We start from the raw sequence: 14,123 nt of genomic DNA, 5'->3' as shown, positions 1-14,123 counted from the left end.
GTTGCACAAGGGAGAGCAGGGGGTTGGGGGGGGTGTCTTGCACGAGGACTTGCACGAGGGTGGCGGGGGGGTTGGCGGGGGGGTAGTGCAAGGTTGGGGGGATTTGCACGAGGATTTGCACGAGGATTTGCACGAGGGCTGACACAAGTGTTCGCACCGGGGTTTGCACGGCGGTGGGGGGTTGGGTGGCAGCAGGGTTTGCACAAGGGCTTGCACGAGGGGTGGCAGGAGGGCGTGCAGCCTCGCACGCGGCTTTGCACGTGGATTTGCACAAGGGTTTGCACAACACCGCGTGCGGGAGCCGGGGGTGCAGCAGGGTTGGCACAGGGGTTTGCACGAGGGTTCGCACAAGGGGACCGGGGGGGGTGCAGGGGCTGCCCGAGGCTTCGCACGAGGCTTCGCACGAGGCTTCGCACGAGGGTTCGCACCAGGATTTGCACGGGGGGCTGCACAAGGGAGAGCAGGAGGGTTTGCGCGAGGGGGGTGTCTTGCACCAGGGGGGGGGGTTGGCGGGGGGTGTGCAAGGTGGGGGCTTCGCACGAGGATTCACACGAGGATTCGCACGCGCGCAGGCCGGGCGCTGCTGGGCTACGTCCTCTCCGTCGACGCCTTCAGCGCCCGGACGGGGCCCGGCCTCTACCTGGACAACCTCTACGTGCGGCCGCCATGGCGGGGTGGGGGCGGCCTGGGGGGCACCGGGGGGGGAGGGGCACCCTGGGGAGGGGACGGGACATGGAGGGGGCAGCGGGGGGGAGGGGGCACAAGGGGGAGTCAATGGAGGGGGCACCCGGGGTGGGGAGGGTGGCCAAGGGGGGCAATGGGGGGCACCCGGGGTGGGGGGTGGAGGAGGCTGGGGGCACCCGGGGTGGGGGTGGGGCGCCAAGGAGGGAGGGGCGGGGGTGGGGGGCCTGGAGGGCAAATGGGGGGACCCGGGGGGTGGCCAAGAGAGGGCAAATGGGGGTAGGTGGGGGAGGGGGCAAAGGAGGGGTGGCGGGGGGGCTGAGGGGGAGTCAAGGAAGGGGGACCCGGGGGGTTGGGCCTGGGGGCACCCAGGGGTGGGGGCCGGGAGGGGGCCCATGGCGGGGGACGACCCAGGGGTGGGATGGGGGCGTGGGTGAGGGGCAAAGGGAGGGCCCCGGGGGCTGGGGGGCCCAAGGGCTGGGGGGTCCCAGGAGGTCGGGGGACCCCGGCATCCGGGTCTCATCCCCTCCCCCCCCAGGGCTCAAGCTGGGCCGGCGGCTGGGGGAGGCGGCTGCGCAGGTGGGGCGGGGGGGCTCGGGGGTCCCGAGGGGCTTTGGGTGTTGGGAGGGTATTTGGGAGGGGGTCCCGGGGGGGGGGGCAGGGGATTTTGGGGGATGGGGGTGCTGGGGGGCTGTGGATAGTTTTGGGGTGCTGGGGGTCGGGGTCTTGGTGGGTTCCCAAGAGGGGGTTTGGGGGGAGGCAGGGGATTTTGGGGGTCCCGGGGGCGTTGGGGGGGGCAGGGTGTTTGGGCGTGTTCCGGGGATTGGGGGGCCGGGGATTCTGGGGGTCCCGGAGTGGGTCCGGCGGGGGGCGGGGGTTCCGGGGTTGGGGTGCTATGGGGGGGTGTGGCTGGGTGCTGACCCCCCCCCCCGCAGGCAGCCTGGGCCCGGGGTGCCGGGAGCTGCGGATGCACGTGGGGCGGGGGCGCCCCTGGCGGGCGCTGGGGGCGCTGGGGGCGGCGCCGCTGGGCGGGGGAGGGGCTGGCGGCTGCTGCGCTGCGGGGGCGGTGACGCGGCGGCTGGCGGGGGGCGAGGGGTGAGGGGGTGAGGGGTGAGGGGTGCACCCCCACCCCCACCCCCACCCCCCGGGCCGGCGGCGATCGCGAATAAAGAGTGAAACGGACCCAGGAGTGCGGGGGCACCCGGGGGGGGGCACCCAAGGGTGGGGGAGCCAGGAGTTCGGGGGACCCAAGGGGGGTGGGGGCGGACACCCAGGGGTGGGGTCACAGGGGGTCCGGAGGGACCCAGGAGTGGGCGGGGGCACCCAAGGGTGGGGGGAGCCAGGAGTTCGGGGGACCCAAGGGAGGGGGGACCCAAGGGGGACGACGACGACGACGACGACACCCAGGGGTGGGGGGCACAGGGGTCAGGGTGGACCCAGGAGTGGGGGAGGGGGCACCCAAGGGTGGGGCTGGGGGCTGGGGGGTCACAGGAGTTCGGGGGCACACCCAAAGGGGGGGGCACCCAAGGGGGAGGGGCAGGGGTTCGGGGGCACCCAAAGGTGGGGGGGGACCCGGGGGGAGGCAGGAGTTCCTGGGGGGAGGGGTCCCAGAGATCCCATCACGTGACCACCCCACCCCTCCCCGACCTTTACCCCCCCGGGACCGGACGCAGCGACCCGGGACCCCCCGGGGCCAGGCGAGGGGCGGGGGCGTGGTCAGGGAGGCGGGGGAGGGCGTGGTCAGGACCCTGGGGGGAAGCCCCGCCCCTCCTCCCCCCGCCCCGCCCCCTCAGCCGGCTCTTAAAGGGGCCGCGTCGTCGTCGCGAGGCTTCGCGCCGCCATGAGCTACCGCGTGCGCGCGTGGGGCCGGCGGCACGTGCATGACGTCATGCGCCTCGTCACGGTGAGGAGCCAGGCGTCAGGGAGGGGGGGGGGGATGGGGAGGAGGGGTCCCCCCTTTTTCCTGCCACCCCCCCCCCCCATCCCCTGTCCAGGAGGCGGCGACGATTTTGGGGGACCAGGAGTGGGTGAGGACCACGGCCCAGGGTGAGGTCACAGGGGTCACGGGGGGGTCACAGGGGGTCGGGGGGGCCCAGACGTCCGGTGACCCCCCCCCCTCCCCTCCCCCCAGGGCTCCTGGCCGAGGGGTTCGGGCCGCGCCCCAAGTTCGGGTGTTTGGTGGCCGAAGCTGCCGGGCAGGAGGGTAACGGGGGGGGAGGGGGCATTTGGGGGGCCCTGGGGGTATTGGGGGTCCCGGGGGTTGAGCGGCCCTGGGGGGTATTGGGGTCCCCGGGGGTGATGGGGGGCAATGGGTGGGGACACTGGGGGCTTTTGGGGTGCCCAGGGGGTGTTGGGGTGCCCAGGGGGCAAAGGAGACCCTGTTTCGGGGGCTGGGGGGGGAGAGGGTCCCGACTTTGGGGGTTCTGAGGGGGGTATTGGGGGGCTCCGGGGGTGGAGGGCAACGGGTGGGGACAGTGGGGGGTGTGGGGGCCCCAAGGGGGTGGGGGACCCCAGGGGTGGGGGGCAGTGGGGTGTGGGGGACCCCAGGGGTGTGGGGGGCCGGGGGGGGCCGTGGGGTGACCCCCATTCCCAGGCCGCGCCGTGGGGCTCCTGTTCCACCGCGTCTCCTTCTGCACCTGGGCGGGGCGGGTGCTCTGCGGGGAGGGGCTCTACGGGGCCCCGCTCCACCGGGGTACGGCCCCCATGACCCCCGTGACCCCCGTGACCCCCAGAGCCCCATAGCCCCCACAAAGACCCATAGAGCCCCATAGCACCCCAGAGCTCCCCACTGCCCCCCAGAGCCCCATAGCACCCGCAGAGACCCATAGGGACCCTCCTGAGCCCCATAGGGACCCCACTGCCCCCCCCCCAAGCCCTGTAGCACCCGCAGAGACCCATAGGGACCCCCAGCACCCCATAGAGCCCCATAGCACCCCACAGAACCCCCCGCTGCCCCCCCAAACCCTATAGCACCCCACAGACACCCATAGGGTCCCCATAGGGACCACCCTGAGCCCCACAGAGCCCCATAGCACCCCACAGAGTCCCATAGAGACCCCCAGCACCCCATAGAGCCCCATAGCACCCCACAGAACCCTCCATTGCCCCCCCCGAGCCCTATAGCACCCCACAGAGGCCCATAGGGTCTTCATAGGGAGCACCCTGAGCCCTGTGGAGTCCCACAGCACTCTACAGAGACCCACAGCACCCCACAGAACCCTCCATTGCCCCTCCCGAGCCCTATAGCACCCCACAGAGCCCCATAGGGACCCCCCGCACCCCCGGAGCCCTCTGCACCCCCTACCCCCCTTGTCCCCCCTTTTCCAGGCCGAGGCGTCGGGCGGGCGCTGGTGCAGAGCGCGGCCAAGGTGAGAGCCCCCCCTCCCCTCCCCCACCTGGGTCCCCCCCGGACGCCTGGGTCCTTTGGGAGGGGGAGGGGTGTCCCGTGGGTCCTGGGGGGATTGGGAGGGGGAGGGGACCCCAGCTGCCTGGGGACCCAGGAGTGACCCCTCCCCCCACCCCTGTGACCCGGACACCTGAGTCCCTTGGGGGGGGGGGGGGACGCCTGGGTCCCTTGGGGGGTGGGGGGCTGGGGGACGCCTGGGTCCCTTGGGGGGGATGGGGATGCCTGGGTCCCTTGGGGGTGGGGGGCTGGGGGACGCCTGGGTCCCTTGGGGGTGGGGGATGGGGGACGCCTGAGTCCCTTGGGGGGGGGATGGGGGATGCCTGGGTCCCTTGGGGGGTGGGGGGGCTGGGGGACGCCTGAGTCCCTTGGGGGGGATGGGGGATGCCTGGGTCCCTTGGGGGGTGGGGGATGGGGGACGCCTGGGTCCCTTGGGGGGTGGGGGCTGGGGGACGCCTGGGTCCCTTGGGGGGTGGGGGGCTGGGGGACGCCTGGGTCCCTTGGGGGGGGGATGGGGGACGCCTGGGTCCCTTGGGGGGTGGGGGGGCTGGGGGACGCCTGGGTCCCTTGGGGGGGATGGGGGACGCCTGGGTCCCTTGGGGGGGCTGGGGATGCCTGGGTCCCTTGGGGGGGTGGGGGGCTGGGGACGCCTGGGTCCCTTGGGGGGGGGGATGGGGGACGCCTGGGTCCCTTGGGGGGGGGCTGGGGGATGCCTGGGTCCCTTGGGGGGGCGGGGCTGGGGATGCCTGGGTCCCTTGGGGGGTGGGGGGGCTGGGGGACGCCTGGGTCCCTTGGGGGGGATGGGGACGCCTGGGTCCCTTGGGGGGTGGGGGGCTGGGGGACGCCTGGGTCCCTGGGGGGGCTGGGGCCGCCCGCCCGCGTGTCCCCGTCCCCCCGTGGCGCGGCCCCGGGGTCCCCGCAGGCAGCGCTGGCCCAGGGGTGCTCCCAGCTGCGGGTGCTGGTGCCGGGGGGGCCGGGGGGGCCCTGGGGGCTCCTGACGCGCCTGGGGGCCACCGACGTCACCGCCCGCGAGGGCTGGCGGCTCTGGCACGTCCCCCCCCCCGCCATGGCCGCCCTGGCCCACGCCGCCCCCACCACTGACCCGACCCCCCAAACGCGCCCTGCCACCCCCCTTCCCCCCCGCAATAAAGCGGTGCCACCGCGGCCGCCTCCCAGCTCCGTTTTGGGGGGGGGCTCGGGCCCCCGCGTCCCCCCGGGCCCCCCCCCCTCCCGGTGCATGCTGGGAAGGGGGGAGGGAGGGGGGCATGAGCGGTTTGGGGGACCCAGGACACCCCACCCCCCCAGGCGATGCCGGAGCAAGCGGCCATGGGGGTACAGGGTGAGCGTGGCCTCTGACCCCTGTGACCTTTGACCCCTCCCTGGGACTCCACTGGCCCCCCTCCCCCGTGACCCCAGAGGTGGCGGCTTCTCGGGGACCCCCCCCTCTACCGGTGGCTGAAGGTTCCGGTGTGAGACGGGGACCCCCCCCCCCCGGACCCCCCCAGTCCCCTCCGGGCCCCCTCCAAGCCCTCCCAGCCCCTCCCTGGGCCCCTGGTGTCCGGGGGGGCCCCTCGGGGGGGAGCCCCAGGGGTTTGGGGGGGAACCCGGGAGTTTGGGGGGACCCAGGGGCTCGGGGGTCCCCGGTGCCCGGGCCCCGCTCGGGGTCACGTGGTTCGTGCAGCGCCGCGGAGGGGAATATATCCCACGATCCTTTGCGCCAGGGGATGTATCCCACGATCCTTTGCGCCAGCGGGGGGGTGGGGGGGATGCATCCCATGATCCCACGCGGTCGCCGCCCTAGGGGCGGGCGGTTGCTCCCGTCTCCATGGCGACCGCGCGGCGGCAAAGCGCGGGGCGGGGCGGGGGCGAGATTGAGGCGGGGCTTCAGTGGGAGGGCGGGGCCTCGCCCGGCGCGGGGCGGGGCTTTGTCAGGAGGAGACTCGCCTACGCTCGGCGGCTCCGCCCCCCTCCTGGCGCGGCGCGTGGTGATGACGCCATCGGGCGGCGCCGGCGGCTGCGGGGAGGCGGCGGCGGAGGGAGCCCGAGAGAGGCCGCCGCGCTCCCGGGGGTGAGCGGGGACCCGACCCCCCCCTCCCACCCGCCCCGGGGACCCCCCCCAACCCTACCCGGCACCGGGGGGGGCCTCGATGGGGGCTCGGAGGGGCGAGCGGCACCGCGGGGGGTGTCGGGGGATAACGGGGGCCCGAAGGGGGAACCGGGGGATGAGGGGCCCTGGGGGTAACGGGGCGCCTGGGGGGTGACGGGGGTTTGGGGGCGGCGGCGGGTCCTGGGGGGTAACGGGGCGCCCGGGGAGGGCAGGGCGGGTGCCGGGGGCGTAACGGGGCTCTGGGGCCGCCCCGGCCCCCCCGTGCCCCCCCCAGGCGCTCGGGGCCATGAAGGAGGTGCTGGCGGCCCGTCAGCTGTGGGGGGCCCGGGGGGGCCGCGGGAGGGACTCCCCCGCCGTGACCCCCCTTGGGGGGGCCCCGCGCCGCCCCACCCCCCCGGCGCCGCCCGCCGCCCCGCCCCCGCCCTGGGCCCCCGGCCGGTTCGGATGAGGAGGAGGAGGATGAAGAGGAAGAAGGGGGCCCTGGGGGGCAGGCGCTGGGCCCCGCCAAAGTGGGGCCCCCGGGGGCACCGCCCTGGCCCCCCGCCGGCGGGGCCCCCCGGCGCCGGTTGCGGGCGCTGCGGGCCCTGCGGATGCTGCTCTACGCCAAGGGGGCCTGGGCCTTCCCCTGGAAGCGGGGGCCCGGCGGAGGGGGCCCGCCGCAGACCCCCCTCGCTTTCCCCGATGAGGAGGAGCGGGGGGCCCCGGTGCCGCCGCCGCCGCCCCCCGAGGCGCTGCCCCCTCCCTCGCCTCCCGCCCCCGCCTCTCGCTGCTCCCCCCTTCGGGGAGATGGAGCTCGGGGGGGACCCCGGGCTCGGGGGGCTCCTGGGGGCCCCCCCGGGGCTCGGCGGGGACGCAGGTGAGTGGGGGGGACCTCGAATCTGGGGGTGGGGGTGGGGCACGGGTGAGTGGGGGGGGGTCCTGGATCGCTGGGAGGAGGGGGGATCGCATCGGGGGGTCCTAAATGCCATTGGGGGTCCCGGTCTCTGTGTCCCCGGGGAGGGGGCAAATCCTTGGGAGGGGGTCACATTGGTGGGGTTTTAAGGTCACAGGGCCCCCAGACCCTTTTGGGGGCTCTGCCCTGTGGGGGGGGGGGTACAGGGGCTGGGGCGGGGGCAGATGGGATCGCCCTGTTTCGGGGGGCTCTATTTTGGGGTCCCTCTGAGCGCCTTTGTGCCCCTCCACCCCCCAGGACCCCTCCCCAATGGTTTCGGGGCGGGGCCCCCCAGCCCCGGCAGCGCCGGCCGCCATCCTCATCAGCAACGTCTGCAGCGTGGGGGAGGGGCCGAGGGGGCCCCGCCCCGACCCCCGCCCGGGGGGCCCAAGCCAGCCCCCTGCGCGAGGAGCACGTCACCTGCGTCCAGAGTGAGTGGGGGAGGAGGGAAAGGGGCTGGGGGGGGGATTGGGGGCGGGGGGGTGTGGAGGTGTGCGGCCATCAGTAGGGACCAGAGTGAACGCCCCAGGCATCCTGGACGAGTTCCTGCAGGCCTACGGCAGCCTCATCCCCGTCAGTGCCGACGAGGTGGTGGAGAAGCTGGAGGACATCTTCCAGCAGGAGTTCAGCACCCCCAAAGGTGGGGGGCCGGGGGGCATTTTGGGGGGTGGGGGGGCTGGATGCCTGGGTGTGTCCCATCCCCACACCCCCCCAAAGTGTTTTGTGGGGCTGATGGTGGGGTGGGGATGGGCTCGGGCTCGGGGGTGGGGGTGGTCCCGGGGTTTTGGTGGGGGTGCTTGGGTCCCCCCTTGTGTCCTGTGCGGGTGGGCGTGGGGCTGGGGAGGGGGGTCAGGGATGGGGGTGAGGGGGGCTGGAGGGGATCCGAGGGGCTGGGGGGTCGTGGGGGCTGGGGGTTTTGGGGTGCCCCGGGGGGGGGGGGGGCACCCAACGCCGGGGTCCTGTCCCCCCCTCCGGTTCAGGAGGGGGGCTCTGCAGCAGCTGACGCTGGGGGGTTGAGGGTCCCGGGGGGGTCCCGGGTTTTGGGGGCCCCCGCTGAGGCTGCCGCGCAGGCGGGGCTCGGTGCAGCAGCTGATGCAGTCGTACCAGCGGCTCCCCGGGAACGCGCTGCTGCGCGGCTTCCGCGTCAGCTACAAGCGTCACGTCCTGACCATGGACGACCTGCAGACCCTCTACGGCCCCAACTGGCCCAACGACCAGGTGGGGGGCGCGGGGGGGCCCCCGGGGGGGCTTCAGGGGAGCAAGGGGGCCCTGGGGGATGCAGGGGGAGGAAGGGGGGATGTGGGGACCTGGACGAGGAATCGGAGGGGTTTGGGGGGCTGGGGGAGGGCATCGAGGGGACCCTGTGGGGTTTGGGGGCGCAGGGGTCTGCAAGGGCGTTCTGGGGGCCCTGGGGGTTTGGGGGGCCCTGGGGAGCAAGGGGGCCCTGGGGGGATGCAGGGGGAGGAAGGGGGGATGTGGGGACCTGGAGGGGGGCTGGGGGCACCGGGGGACCCTGAGGGGGTTTGGGGGCGCAGGGGTCTGCAAGGGCGTTCTGGGGGCCCTGGGGGGTTTGGGGGGCCCTGGGGAGCAAGGGGGCCCTGGGGGATGCAGGGGAGGAAGGGGGATGTGGGGACCTGGAGGGGGCTGGGGGGCACCGGGGGGACCCTGAGGGGTTTGGGGGGGCGCAGGGGTCTGCAAGGGCGTTCTGGGGGCCCTGGGGGCTCAGGTGAGCAAGGGGGCCCTGGGGGGATGCAGGGGCAGGAAGGGGGGATGTGGGGACCTGGAGGGGGGCTGGGGGGCACCGGGGGACCCTGAGGGGGTTTGGGGGCACAGGGGTCTGCAAGGGCGTTTTGGGGGCCCTGGGGGTTTGGGGGCCCTGGGGAGCAAGGGGGCCCTGGGGGGATGCAGGGGCAGGAAGGGGGGATGTGGGGACCTGGAGGGGGCTGGGGGGCACCGGGGGACCCTGAGGGGGTTTGGGGGGCGCAGGGGTCTGCAAGGGTGTTCTGGGGGCCCTGGGGGGGGCTCAGGTGAGCAAGGGGGCCCTGGGGGGATGCAGGGGGAGGAAGGGGGATGTGGGGACCTGGAGGGGGCTGGGGGGCACCGGGGGGACCCTGAGGGGGTTTGGGGGGCACAGGGGTCTGCAAGGGCGTTTTGGGGGCCCTGGGGGTTTGGGGGCCCTGGGGAGCAAGGGGGCCCTGGGGGATGCAGGGGCAGGAAGGGGGGATGTGGGGACCTGGAGGGGGCTGGGGGGCACCGGGGACCCTGAGGGGTTTGGGGGGCGCAGGGGTCTGCAAGGGTGTTTTGGGGGGCCTCAGGGGAGCAAGGGGGGCCCTGGGGGATGCAGGGGCAGGAAGGGGGATGTGGGGACGCTGGGGGGAACAGGAGGGGTTTGGGGGGCTGGGGGTGCAGGGGGTTTGGGGGCCGCAGGGGATGTGGGGGCCCTGGGGTCCGGTCAGGCTGCCCCCCGACACCCCCCTGCCGCAGGTGATGAACATGTACGGGGACCTGGTGATGGACGCGGTGCCCGACAAGGTGAGGGGGGGCCCGGGGGTGGGGGGGCCGCGGCCCCGCCCCTCCCCCGCGGGGGGCGCCCCCCACAGCCCGGCCCCCCGGCGGGGGTCCCGGCCCCCCCCCGCCGCCGGGGCCCACCCTCCCCTCCCCCGCAGGTCCACTTCTTCAACAGCTTCTTCTACGACAAACTGCGGACGCGGGGCTACGAGGGGGTGCAGCGCTGGACCAAGAACGTGAGGGCGGGGCCGCGGGGGCGGGGCTTGGCGGGGCGGGGCCGGGGCGAGGGAAGGGGGCAGGGGTGGAGGAGGGGGCAGGGTGAGACCAGGAATGGGAGGGGTGGGGCCTTTGGGGAGGGCGTGGTATCGGTGGGTGGGGTCGTAGGGGTGTGGTGTTGGTGGGCGGGGTCACAGGGGTGTGGCAGTGGGGGCGGGGCTGGGGCCCCAGTGCTGGGTAAAGATTGGGAGGGGTGGGGTTTCTGAGAGGGTGGGGCCTGTGAGGGGTGTGGCTGCTGGGGGTGTGGCCTAGGGGCTGCAGTGTTGGACCAATAGTATTGAGGGGGTGGGGCCTGTGGTAGGGGTGGGGCTGCAGTGGGGTGGGGCTATGACACCCTCTAAGGGTGGGGTGGGGGTCTTTGTGGGCGGGGCCTGTGCTGTGTGTGTGCAGAGAGGGGCGGGGCTCAGGAGGAGGCGTGGTCTGTGCTGCTGGGGGCGGGGCCTGTGGTGGGGCACGGCTGGGTCTATGGGACCCAGGGGGGCGGAGCCCTGTGTGGGCGTGGCTTGGGCTGCATCTGGGGAAAGTGGGCGGGGCCTGTGCTGCTGTGGGTGGGGCCTCTGCACTGCCAGGGCTGTGCTGCTGCAGCCGGGGGGCGGAGCCTATCGGGAGGGGGTGTGTCTTGGTGGGCATGCCCGATGTGGCCACGCCCCAGTGGGCGTGCCTTGTGAGCCTGTGGGCGGGGCCTCCCCACTGCCAGAGCCGTGCTGCTGCAGCCGGAGGGCGGGGGGGCCGGGGCTGGGCGGGGCCTTTTCAGCGTGGGCGGGGCCTGTGGGGAGGGGGCGTGCCCGGCGGTGACCCCGCCCCCGCAGGTGGACATCTTCGGGAAGGAGCTGCTGCTGATCCCCATCCACCTCGAGGTGCACTGGTCCCTCGTGGCCGTCGACGTCGCGCGCCGCCGCATCACCTACTTCGACTCCCAGCGCACCCTCAACCGCCGCTGCCCCAAGGTGGGCGGGGCCGGGGGGCGTGGCTGGGGGCGTGGCCACGGGGGGGTGGGGCATCAGCTCCTATGGCCCTGAGCGCACCCTGAGCTGGTACTTGGGTGGGAGGAGCCAATGTGGGTGGGGCCACGGGGGCGGGGCCACAGGGGCAGGGGGCGGGTCAAGGGGGGGCTGCTGCATCGGCCCCTATGGCCCTGAGCACACCCTGGGGTGGGAGGAGCTGAGGGGGCGGGGTTCGGGCAGAGGGGGTGGTGCCAAGTGAGAGGGCGGGGCTCCAGAATATGAGCTGAGGGTGTGTCATAGGGGGCGGGGCTTGGCCTGAGGGGCGGGGCATTGTGTCAGCTGGGGTGACACCTGCATCATAGGGTGGGTGGAGCTTGGCCCTACTGGGGGAGGGGCCTGGGTCACCCCATGGGTGGAGCTTGACTGCTGGGGGCGGAGCCTGTAGGGCTATGGGGTGGTGCCTAACCTTGGGGGTGGGGCCAGGCTCTGCACAGGGGTGGAGCGTAACCCTGGTGGGCAGGGCCTCCTGCCCCAGGGGGCGGGGCTTGTCTCCCCCTATGGGCAATGCTTGATGGGGGGTTGGAGAAGCAGCCCTGAGGGGCGTGGCCTGGCGCCCCCAATGTGGGCGTGGCCTGCTGGGGGGCGTGGCCTGCCCCAGGCCCCACCCCACGCTGACCCCACCCCCGCGGCAGCACATCTGCCGGTACCTGCAGGCCGAGGCCGACAAGAAGGAGCGCCCCGACTTCCGGGAGGGCTGGCGGGGGGCCTTCAAGATGGTGAGAGCCCCCCCGGGTCCCCTCCCCCGCCCCGGGGTGTCGTCCGTCCCCCCCCTCAGTGCCTGGGTCCCCCCCCGGACCCCGGGGTCCCCCCTGGCCGCCTGCGTCCCTCACCCCTTCCCCCCCCCAGAACGTCGCCCGCCAGAACAACGACAGCGACTGCGGGGCCTTCGTGCTGCAGGTGAGGGCGGGGTTTGGGGGTGGGGCACCGAGGGCGGGGCTTGGGGGACACACCCTGGGGGAACCAGAACCCATTGGGGGGGATCTTGGGCATCAGTGGGGAGGGGCACGGAGGGGCGGGGCATTGGGGGTACAGGGGGACATGGGGGGGACACCCTGGGGGACCAGAACCCCTTGGGGGGCTTGGGGGGCTTGAGCATCACAGGGTGGGGCACTGAGGGGCGGGGCACTGGGGTATGGGGGGGGAGACATGGGGGGGGCACTGGGATGTGGGGAGGGGAGGGGGTGTAGGACCCCTGGGGGCCAACAGGGACAAGGGGGTATAGGGGGGACACGGGACCATGGGGGGCTTGGCAGCAGGGGGACATGGGGGGTCATTTGGGGGGTCTTTGAGGGAGCTGGGGCGGGGACACAGGGACATGGCGGGGGGCAGAGGAGTCTGGGGTGGGCCCCTGGGGGTCGGGGGCACCGGGTTACAGGGGGACGTGGGGGGGACAATGGGGGGATGGGCGGGGACCTTTGGGGGCCCTGGAGGTGGCTGGGGGAACGGGGGGACAGGGCCCCATGGGGGGGACAAATGAGCTTGGGGGGATTCGGGGGAGATGGGGGGCGCACAATCCCTGGGGGGGGGGCAGGGGATGGGGGACCGTGGCAGGGGGACACACATGGGGACATGGCAGGGGTGGGGGTCCGGGGTTTCCCGGTGTCCCCAGCCCCACGGGGGGCAGGGACGGGGCTGGGGGGGGGAGGAGGAGCGGGGGAGGGTGGGGGGTGTGTCCCCACTGTGACCCCCCCGTGCCCCCAGTACTGCAAGTTCCTGGCGCTGGGGCGGCCGTGCACCTTCACGCAGCAGGACATGCCCCAGCTGCGGCGGCTGATGTACAAGGAGCTGTGCCACTGCAAGCTGTCCCTCTGAGGGGACGCGGGGGACGGGGACGCGGGGCACCCCCCAGCCCCCCACCCTCCCCCTCCCCGCCGGGCCGGGGTTTTGTACGGGCGGGGCCGAGCTGGGAATAAACGGTGGAGTTTGGAGACGGTGTCGGGGGACGTGGGGACAGCGGGGACGCGGGGGGACAGGTGGGGACGGGGGGAGGATGGGGGACATGGGGGGACACGGGTGGGACAGGGGGACATTGGGGGGTCAGAAGGGGCGCGGGGGACGTGGAGGGGCTGCATGGGGACAGTGAGGGGGACAGGGGACACGGGTGGGATGGGGGACACTGGGGGGGTCGGTGGGGACGCGGGGGGGACATGGGGAGGGACACGTGAGGACAGGGGGAGGACAGGGGACATGGGGGACACGGGTGGGACGGGGGACACTGGGGGGTCGGGGCGGACCTTGGGAGGGACACGTGGGGACAGTGGGGAGGACAGGGGACATGGGGGGACATTGTGGGGGTCAGAAGGGCGCGGGGGGACATGGAGGGATGCATGGGGACAGTGGGGGTTGGGACATTGGAGGGGACATTGTGGGGGACATATGGGGACAGTGGGGGCTCAGGAGACCTGGAGGGGGACAGGATATTGGGGGGTCAGGGGATGTGGAGGGGACACGGGGGACAGTGGGGGGGTCAGGGGACAGTGGGGAGGACAGGGGATGTGGGGGGACATGGAGGGGCTGCATGGGGACATTGGGGGGACATGAGGACGGTGGGGGGACAGGGGACAGTGGGGGATGGGATATGGGGGTTCAGGGGACACATGGGGACATGGGGGTCGGGGATGGGACAGAGGGGGACATCATTGGGGGTCAGGGGACAGCGGGGGGACATGGGGAGAGTGGGGGATGGGACATTGGGGAGGGAAGGGGACAGTGGGGGTCGGGGGACGTGGGGGGCAGGGGATGAGGGGACGTGGGGGAGGGGGACAGGAGGGACACGGGGGACGCACATGGGGACACGGGGGACGTGGGGGAGGACAGAGGGGACACGGGGGACAGTGGGAGGGGCCAGGGGGACACGGGGGCCAGGGGCCATGCGGAGGGGGACACGGGGGGTGGGGACACGGGGGGGACTCGGGGGGCCAGGGCCCCTCCCCCACTCGGGGGCCGGGCGCGGGGGGAGGGGCGCGCACACAAAGGGCCCCCTCCCCGCGCGCGTCCGTCCACGTGGTGCCGCCGCGCCCCGCCCTTTCCGCCTGCTGACCCGCCTTCCCCCTCCCATTGGGCCGTTCCCCGGCCAATGGCGGCGCGGCCCCGTTGGCGCCGGCGGGAGGGGGGCGGGGTGTGGGGTGGAGACAGCGGGGAGGGGAGAGGCGTGGCCGGCGGGCGGCGTCCAATGGGGGCGCGGCGGGGGCGGGGCTAGGCGCGAGCTATAAG

General features: G+C 74.3%; 2 protein-coding genes and 1 long non-coding RNA gene across 3 annotated transcripts; all 3 read left to right on the top strand.

Moving 5' to 3' along the window:
• The first annotated feature begins 587 nt into the window (after positions 1-587).
• Positions 588-1,650, top strand: LOC140645341 (uncharacterized). The gene is made up of 3 exons (XR_012039979.1): positions 588-674; positions 1,220-1,260; positions 1,617-1,650. It is a non-coding gene; the product is annotated as an uncharacterized lncRNA (long non-coding RNA).
• A 798-nt stretch (positions 1,651-2,448) lies between these two features.
• On the top strand, positions 2,449-5,557 carry SAT2 (spermidine/spermine N1-acetyltransferase family member 2). The gene is made up of 6 exons (XM_072848591.1): positions 2,449-2,584; positions 2,676-2,727; positions 2,813-2,884; positions 4,009-4,049; positions 5,007-5,237; positions 5,501-5,557. Exons 1-6 carry the CDS (start codon positions 2,522-2,524, stop codon positions 5,555-5,557), a joined length of 516 nt encoding a protein of 171 aa, XP_072704692.1. The 5' UTR covers positions 2,449-2,521.
• A 1,920-nt stretch (positions 5,558-7,477) lies between these two features.
• SENP3 (SUMO specific peptidase 3) lies at positions 7,478-12,759 on the top strand (the record flags this gene model as incomplete). The annotated part of the gene is made up of 9 exons (XM_072848590.1): positions 7,478-7,553; positions 7,652-7,759; positions 8,189-8,340; positions 9,607-9,654; positions 9,789-9,866; positions 10,716-10,853; positions 11,543-11,626; positions 11,757-11,807; positions 12,612-12,759. Coding segments are annotated over 9 exons (846 nt in total), but the record flags the coding sequence as incomplete, so codon positions are not given.
• Positions 12,760-14,123: the final 1,364 nt, after the last annotated feature.

This window comes from Ciconia boyciana, chromosome 32, assembly GCF_034638445.1.
Source record: "Ciconia boyciana chromosome 32, ASM3463844v1, whole genome shotgun sequence".
Taxonomy (NCBI): Eukaryota; Metazoa; Chordata; class Aves; order Ciconiiformes; family Ciconiidae; genus Ciconia; species Ciconia boyciana.
The sequence above is the reverse complement of the archived record's forward strand: the minus strand, read 5'-3'. Positions and strand labels throughout refer to the sequence as shown.

Coding starts and splice junctions, on each gene's coding strand:
- SAT2 (XM_072848591.1), top strand. CDS start 2,522: ATGAGCTACCGCGTGCGCGCGTGGGGCCGGCGGCACGTGCATGACGTC. Junction 2,585..2,675: donor ACGTCATGCGCCTCGTCACG/GTGAGGAGCCAG, acceptor TCCCCTGTCCAG/GAGGCGGCGACGATTTTGGG. Junction 2,728..2,812: donor GGTGAGGACCACGGCCCAGG/GTGAGGTCACAG, acceptor CCCTCCCCCCAG/GGCTCCTGGCCGAGGGGTTC.